At 36.8% G+C, this 8,413-nt stretch overlaps 1 protein-coding gene across 1 annotated transcript in view; it reads right to left on the bottom strand.

Annotated features, from left to right (window-relative positions):
* Positions 1-444: 444 nt before the first annotated feature.
* Positions 445-8,413, bottom strand: part of LOC119597590 (transmembrane and coiled-coil domain-containing protein 4-like) — a gene marked incomplete in the record, with an annotated part of 58,650 nt that continues 50,681 nt past the window's right edge. The window contains 7 exon segments of the mRNA XM_037947165.1: positions 445-5,453; positions 5,750-5,892; positions 6,230-6,394; positions 6,712-6,808; positions 7,104-7,306; positions 7,543-7,660; positions 8,108-8,274. Coding sequence (XP_037803093.1) covers positions 4,851-5,453; positions 5,750-5,892; positions 6,230-6,394; positions 6,712-6,808; positions 7,104-7,306; positions 7,543-7,660; positions 8,108-8,274 — 1,496 coding nt within the window.

The raw sequence follows: 8,413 nt of genomic DNA, 5'->3' as shown, positions 1-8,413 counted from the left end.
CTCTCATCCGAGGGGTCGGCGGTTCGCGCCCCGCCCAGGCGCGAGAAGTTGCAATTGTCGCCCGGAGGTTACTGCTGTGGCTGGGCACCACGGCGGGTAAGGACTAGGTTCAGCCGAGTCAGCACCAGCTGACACACGTGAGCGAGTCGGCATTAGTCGACACAGGCCGGGCTCCCCTCATGGCATAGCCCGGGCGAGGTTAAGCTTCGCATATCGGACTTATCTTACCCACTCACTCTGTCTCTCTCTCACTCAGGTTTCACATGTATAAAGCACTTTTTCATCAGTCATTTGAGATTCTCATTAAACCTTCCTGTGAACCAAAAGGTTTCAGGTACCCAGGGTCAAGGACCCCTGATCAACATAAATTTTATCTAAATGAATATCAGAATTTTCTGTTCAAGTTTAGCTCAAGTCAGACAGGTTGAATAGGAAAACATTATATTTAGGTATATTTTATTGAACTCAAAAATTTAAATAAAAGAGTACAATATAGCAAAACTGCCAATAATAAAATATATAGCATTTCCAGCCTAATTATATGAATTTCCTATAAAAATCTCTCTTCTGGTTTTATTAGTGTGTGTCTGCTGACCATAACTGTTTATTTTTTCATCAAAAGATAATTGGATACAATAAAAATACACACATTTACAATCTTTGAAAAAAAAAGGTTGCCCATTCTTTTGGGATTAATCTGAAGTAACAGTATTTTGTTATCTCAAATGCTGGTTATAACAACTTTACTGAGAATTTTAATGGATTATGCAGAGTTAATCTGCTCTAAAATAAAATATCTCTTTGGGATTACACTAACTGAAAAACAGAATGGATATTATGCGCATAAATCAAAATACATCTCTGACAAATATTTCATATTTGAGAGAATAAAACATACCCAGTAATGACTCTTCTAACAGTCGCACTGAGAATAAAAAAGTTAAGTATTTAAAAAACTGTGAAAATTTAAAATATAGCATGATATGGAAGTCCCTTAAAAAGAAGCAAATAGTAAAATACAGTTTATAATTACAGTTTCTCTTAAGAAAAAGCATTTCAGGACAAGTTTAAGGCTCTAAGTGATATGAATGTTGATTCAAAAAGATCCTTAGTATTTTCTTGGCTCTGCTAACCAAACTAATATAAAATGGAAAGGGTAAAACTATGGCTCCTATGGCAAAAATCAAACTACTTTAGTTTCAGTTTGTATCATAGCATGCTCTGACTTGGTAGTACTATAGCAAACTCAAGCAGAGAGAGAAAAAAAGGTCATTTTCAATACCACTTACTGAATGATTACTGAAATTTCTCAAGGGAAAGCATTGTGAAAAAGAATTCCTGATGATGCCATCAAATAGAAAACTAAATATTCACAAGAAGCAACTTTAAGCAACTTTTTTTTCTATTTTTTGTACATTTACATGATAATAGTGCAGATCTTATCTACAGTATGTGCATGACACATATACAACACTCGGTGCAGCCCAATAACATCACACCAAGAAACACTGTGAAGAACAAGGCTTTTTCTATTAGATCTATTATGCTACACAGTAACCCTCAATACCTGTGCTCCTTTGTTATTGATTCTGCAAATCTTCATTATACACTTATGATAATATATATAGATATTCCCTTTATCATCATTTTTGTTACCAGTTCTCAAGCCACTTTGGTGCGGTCAACTCAAAAGACACTCCTTCGCTTTCCACAACAACTTTCATGTTTCTTAAGGTACAGGTAGCAGAGAGTCTGAGGTTTTGATATGATGTGCTCAATATACAGTGATATGTGTTCGACACTAACTACAACTTACATTATACAATGTTGCGGGAGTTATGTATACATGGACTTGTAGGGTATCTAGGGTGACCCTTAAATGTAAAAGTTGCTAGATCTATATCCATAGGCAAAATAGATTTTATATATAAAGCAAATAATCTGAATACAAACTTTTATCTATATAATAGTTTCATAAAACATGTTCTCTTTATTTTCATATATAACAGTTTTTTTTAGTAACATTTATTCCTATATACATATTTTCACTTGAATGGAAGCCTAAAATATAAATAACATGAAAACAATCTGTGAACTTTTAAAAGGATTAACAATTTTAAGCAGTTTTACACCATGGAATTGGAAGTTCCTCGATATATATACTGTATATTTGCAAAGTAATAAGACCATAAGTAATAGTCACACACAAACATATACTCACACACCTGCAAGGTACTGTATCCTGAACTGATAACAGATGCACACACCATAGCTCTCTAATCCTATGAACTGCAGATGCTACACTATGCGTACAATTGTATGCTTTTCACGCATGCTTTCCTTCCTAATGGGTACAGAGCAGAATAATGACATGTACAGCTTATACTACAGGACAACTTCCTTAGCAGTCCCATTCTTCACAAGACAGCATGTCAACCTGCTCTTCTTGATGGTTTTACTGCAAGCCATCATAAGTTTGTATTACACACGAAGTCTGACTGAAAACCTGATAGTTGTATGCTTTTAAACTTTTCTTATATTGTGAAATGTGGTTTTGCTAAATACAAACATGGTGGCTCACAGATTATAAAACCTGGTGCAGAACTTATACCAAAAGACAATTAAATCAACCCAAATCATAAACTATTGTTCTTACTAACTAGTGCATTACAAAGCCATAAAAATAATCATTTTATAGGTATAATAATATAAGCAAACACTTGCTTATGTGTACATCTTTTACATTATAAATCAAGTAGCAGATGAACATAACACTGCATCTTTAGTTAAGGATAAAAGTTGATACACCTGCATAATGCTAAGGGCTTATTGTGCTTAAGATCACAATTCAGTGTCATACTTATGAAAAAGACAAATCAAATTTGATTTTCTTTAAATCACTCTCTAAGTAGCTACTTACAAGAAACGTAGACTGTAAACTCCATTCATGTCACTTAATGAACAAACCACACATTACAAACTAAAACAACCTTACAAAAGATACGCAACAGCAACTTATAACAGCACACATTAACTTACTATACTCTTCCCGTATCACATTTCAATAGAGAATAAAACCAACAACTCTTCTCTTAACCTTCAAACATTAAATGACACTAAGGAAAAACATCCATTGGCACGGAGTTGTAGCGCCTTTACAACTGCTACATATCACAAGTTCCCTGACAGCAGCATTGTGGACGATAATGAAAGAAAAGGGGATAAAATCAAGGAGGGGAAATAATCAACAAATTTTAAATGTGCTGTGAGCATAGGCCTCGACATTAGTGTCTAGTGGACGTTTATTATCTTATATGTATATATATATATAATGCATAGGAACTACAGAAGCTAGTTAAGCATCTATAATATCATTTGTGGGGGTTCTGAAAGGCTGTTATATATGGAATTCATATACCAAACATATCCTGTTAATATGGTATAGGAAATGCTCAATAATCTGTGAGTTCTCATTGTAAAACAGCAGGTGAAGCACTTAAAAATATAGCAGTATATTCATTATATCCTTTTTTTTTTTTTCCCTTTTTCATTTTTGATACATATATTTTGTGTCATATATATGTATGATTGTTCACTAGGTAAATAAATAAATTGATGTTATTTTGTATGTACAAGCCATCTTTTTTTCATATTAACATGGGCTCTTGTTTCCCTAAAAAAATAATAAACAGGTTACAACCAGAGAACTATTATGTAAATTCTAGTATATGAGAATAGATATTCATACAAAACATAATTTGGCAGTTTTGCCATTCCCTTCAAACATTATGCATAATCCCTTTCCACAGCTTGAAAATTGTGCATGGTCTGTCCTTCAGTAGGAACATGCATCTTATCCTGTGTCATGCTATAATTAAGCCCTTTTTCATACTGTGATTCAGTCATTGTTGATCATAAAAAGTGTGAGTAGTTGAAACTATTATAGTGGATCATAGGAAATGAACTTGTAACAATCATGACTATATTATTAACCCTCTAGATGACTGGTGTGTATTAAGCTACATGCCAGACAATCCCATACACTTGCTTCAAGTGTTTCTCAGGAAATTTCCGTTTTCTAATACCTGGGACTTCCATGGGCGAGTCATCCTGTTGTGACCACCAAGGGGCTAATAAGTGAACTAATTATACCATAATCACAACTACTGTCTTATTTATAATACTTGATCAGTTTCATTCAACTTCTTTCTTTCTTTCTTCTCATTATATATATTTTTTAAATCTCTTGTTTCCTGTTTTCATTGACCATACAGGGCTATGTATAATTTATATAAGAAAAAATTCTACAAAATATAAAAATGTACAACCAAAATAACCATTATATCTTTTAAAGTATGTAAAATAATCTAAAATCAAATACCACGACAATAACTGAAACAATATTTTCTCAAAAGCAAAACCACAAAAATAAGATTAAATAGAAACACATCAGAAAGTAAAAATGGTAATACATATTTTTTTTTTTTTTTTTAATCCTTACATCAAGAATAATGAAAATCACTGATTTTATAAAAATTTTGCCACCATTAACATTTGTTTGTGAATATCATTCCCATCTTCTCATAACATTTTCTTTTCAAGTAAAACAATTTGAGAGTAATAAAATGGTACATTTGATTCTTTCAGTGGATATATTATGCAAGAAAACTGTTCATGTAAAATGAGAAGATATTATGCGACTGGTATTCTTTTAAATTTCTAACACGCATACCCTAGTATTTGTTGAAAAAAGTAACATTTAAGTTTTGGAAATAATAAAACTTAAACTAAGACAAAGTAGGAAAAAAGTTATGGAAGTATAAATAAATGGTATGTACATATATACTGAATCATGGGCTATCTTCCTCAATACGTTCTTGTTTTTTTGAAAATATCTGAAACAGGGATTGTTTGGACTGTTCCTGAGAATTCGATCGTTGGAATTCTCGATTAGACAGACCGCCTTTGACTGGGAATAGGTTGCCAGATGAGACAGTCCTTCGCTTAAACATATCCTGAGCAAGAGTCTGTTTCTGTTCTTTGGGGGTCGCAGAAGGTGGCTTTCTTGAGAACATGTCGGTGAAGTAAGAGCTTTTAGACCTCGGCTGCATTTTGTCATCTCCAAGAACCTGATCGCTTGAGGAAGAGGAGGAAGAGGAGAGCCTGTTGCCAATCAGGAGGTTGCTTGATGAGAGAGTCCTACCCCTGGGCAATTCCCGCACAAAGGGCTTTGGAGAGCCAATGTCACCACTCGAGGACAAGTCTCTACTGCTGAGGTCTGTGGAGGAGAATGTCCTGAGGGTAGAGAGGTCCTCAGCACTTGACTTGCTGAGCTGAGAGGAGGCAGTCCTGGGGAGGAGGAGGTCGTCTGAGGAGTAGGCCCTGGCAAGGGGAGCATCTCGGCCACAGAGTAACCTGCTGTCAGAACTTGAGGGACGAAGACCTGAGGACTCCTGTGTGACAAAAGAAAGATATTCCAATTGTTTACAGTTGATTTAAAATTATCTCATTGTAAAAGATGTAGCAGGCATGAATAATACTCCTGCTAACAAACCATGTGAAATGAAAGATGATTAAGATGATCACTTTTGGCAGACATGCTATGTAAGTTATAAACATACAAAATTAAAAACTTCAATCAAAATTTTGTTCGGTAAACACTGCTATCTTCAACAATTTAAAGAAGGGGATTCAATCTTTTAAAAACATCAAAGATCGAACACAAAGCAATATGTATATTACTACCTACCATTTTTCCGTGCATAGACATAAACCCCGGGTAATCTGATGCACTCTTCTTGACTCTGGGATCATTGTCAGTCATGGGGTCACGAGTGCGGATTCCCAACAACCGGAGAATCACATCCATCTTCTTGGCGTAATCCATATGACCTGTTGACATCAATACACTCTGAATGTGGATTCACATGACTCTGAAGTCGATATGAAATAAGAGCATACAATAAAGAAAGGTACAGGTATATACACATACATACATACACACATGTGCACGCACACACACACACACACACACACACACACACACACACACACACACACACACACACACACACACACACACACACACACACACATCACATCAAAACTAGCACATCAAATTATAAACAAACACGCCAAACAAACATACAGCTACCCCCCAAAAAAAAAAATAAATAAATAAAAAATAAAAAAAAATAAATAAATAAAAGAATAAAAGAAAAACACCAACCAGTAACAATATCAGAAAGGTCGAAGTTGAACATCCTGCGATCCTGCCAGTCGATGGGCATCAGGCCAGCGATCTTCATGGTTCCGGTCGAGGAGCGATAGAGGAACCTCAGCAGCCAGTCTCCTTGGCAGTAGCCGTTGATGATTCGTCCAGACACGATGTTACCTGTGTGGATATATCTCTGATTAGAGGATCTTCCTGATGGACTGTTTATATGTCAAAATCTGTAAGGTAATTTTTTTGCTAATTTAGTTTTTCTTTTTCTTTTCTTTTTTTTTGATAAGGAACGGTCTCTGCTTTGGGATTTATAATGTGCTGTAACTATAAGGGTGTTTTGCTTTACGAGTTCAAAGTTTTCATCTATGTATTTTTTACTATCATTAATGGCAATGCGCATTAATTGATACTGTGTACAGCTTTTAAAACAGTATTGTTTCCGATTCCAAGAGATTATACTAACAAAAACAACATAGTATACTAACGAAATTCTTTCCAATCAGAGCTGTAGCCAGGCACGGGAGCTCCCAAGAATATGGCGTCTTGTATGATTCCCGCACTCCCTTTTCGCCGACTTAATTCCTGTTGATAGGCAATAACCTTTAACTCTTGTATAACTAGTGATGATCTTTATATAAGATCATAATAATTTGGGGAATAACCCTTGCCCTAGTAGTAAAATGGGAATCAATAACAACTTTACTTTAAAATACGTGATTATATCTCGAAAAACATCCGGTGTTTAAATACACCATAAAACAAAAATCAAGAACCTCAACCCATTTTATCACAGAACACCGAAGAAAAAACCAAAACCAAGCATATTATAAAAAAAAAAACTAAGTTAAACGTAATATTACAAAAGCATTTATCTTACCAGAAGACAATAATAGATCACCCTCGCCCCAAGAGAGAAACCTATTAGGGTCACGGGGCGTTTGCCATGCTGTCTCTGGACAAGGACCTCTGCCAGCTGACGCCCCACTTCCGCTGATCTCCGACAGCAGACTCCCCAAGGGTTGTCGATCACTGAGGCAAGAGTGAGGAGGGACGCAGGCCATGTGATTGCTGAAATGATACCTGAAAGAAAGATAGTATCAGTTATTGACTCCAAACAATCAGAATAATTTACTTTCTCTAAGGTATTTATGAGTGCAATTAACCTTTTTATATAGCACCAATATCTCATCTAATTTAGTACTCTTCAACAAACTCAAACAACCTCACAATGATTCCCCCATGCTTTCTCAAAACACCAAATCAAGGACAGCATAACACGGACACCATTTTTCTTCAACAACTTAATCACAACTTACCAGCAAGGATAGTGTACTTAAGCGTCTCCTGAACCGCCATGGATAGAGCAAATTGGAGGAGGTAGTCCATGGCCTGGCCCAACTCCAGCAGGTACTGGGACTCGTAGCGAAGTGTGTACTGAAATCATACAGATAGTGGTTAGCGTGTCTTTGGTTAGATGTGTGAAGCTGAGTGAGGCATCTTTTGGTTGGAGCTCTGAAGCAGGTTAAAAGGTAAACAAGGGAGATTGTAGGCTTAAGGCTACCTGACTGAAACAGCATGACATTTTCATGTCCTCTCGTGCACAAAGGAGGTTATTTCTTTCATTTCATTTGCTTAAAAAGAAAGAAAGAAAAGAAAAAAAGAAATGCATGTATCATTCTCATTTATCGCTTTTGTCTCTTTCTCTCTCAATCTCTCGATTCCTCTTCCCTTCCCTCAAAACACCCTCCCACCCGACTCCTTCTTACCCCTCCCTCCCTCCCATCCCCGTCCCTCTCCCCTCCCCTCCTTTCCCCTCCCCCAAACCCAAACGCCTCCATTCCCTCTCTCTTCCCCATCCCTCCCTTCCTCCCCAGCCCTCACCTGCTCCCTCGAATTATAAAGCGTCCTCCACGGCAGACTGAACTCCGCTATGCCCTCCTTGGTAAGCCAGCCGGAGATCGCGATGGTGATGTGCAGGTGGCTTCCGTCGGTGAGGTAATCGAAGGCAAATTCCTCCACCTCGCCGATCCGCTTCTGCATCTTGAAGCCTGGTGGGCGGATGGGTGGATGGATAAGTGGGTGGATAGTGGGTGGATGTGGATGGGATGGATGGATGGATGGATGGATGGATGGATGGATGGATGGATGGATGATGAATGAATGAATGAATGAATGAATGAATGAATG

This window comes from Penaeus monodon, chromosome 39 (assembly GCF_015228065.2).
Source record: "Penaeus monodon isolate SGIC_2016 chromosome 39, NSTDA_Pmon_1, whole genome shotgun sequence".
NCBI classification, from domain to species: Eukaryota; Metazoa; Arthropoda; class Malacostraca; order Decapoda; family Penaeidae; genus Penaeus; species Penaeus monodon.
This window is presented reverse-complemented; position numbering and strand designations above follow the sequence as displayed.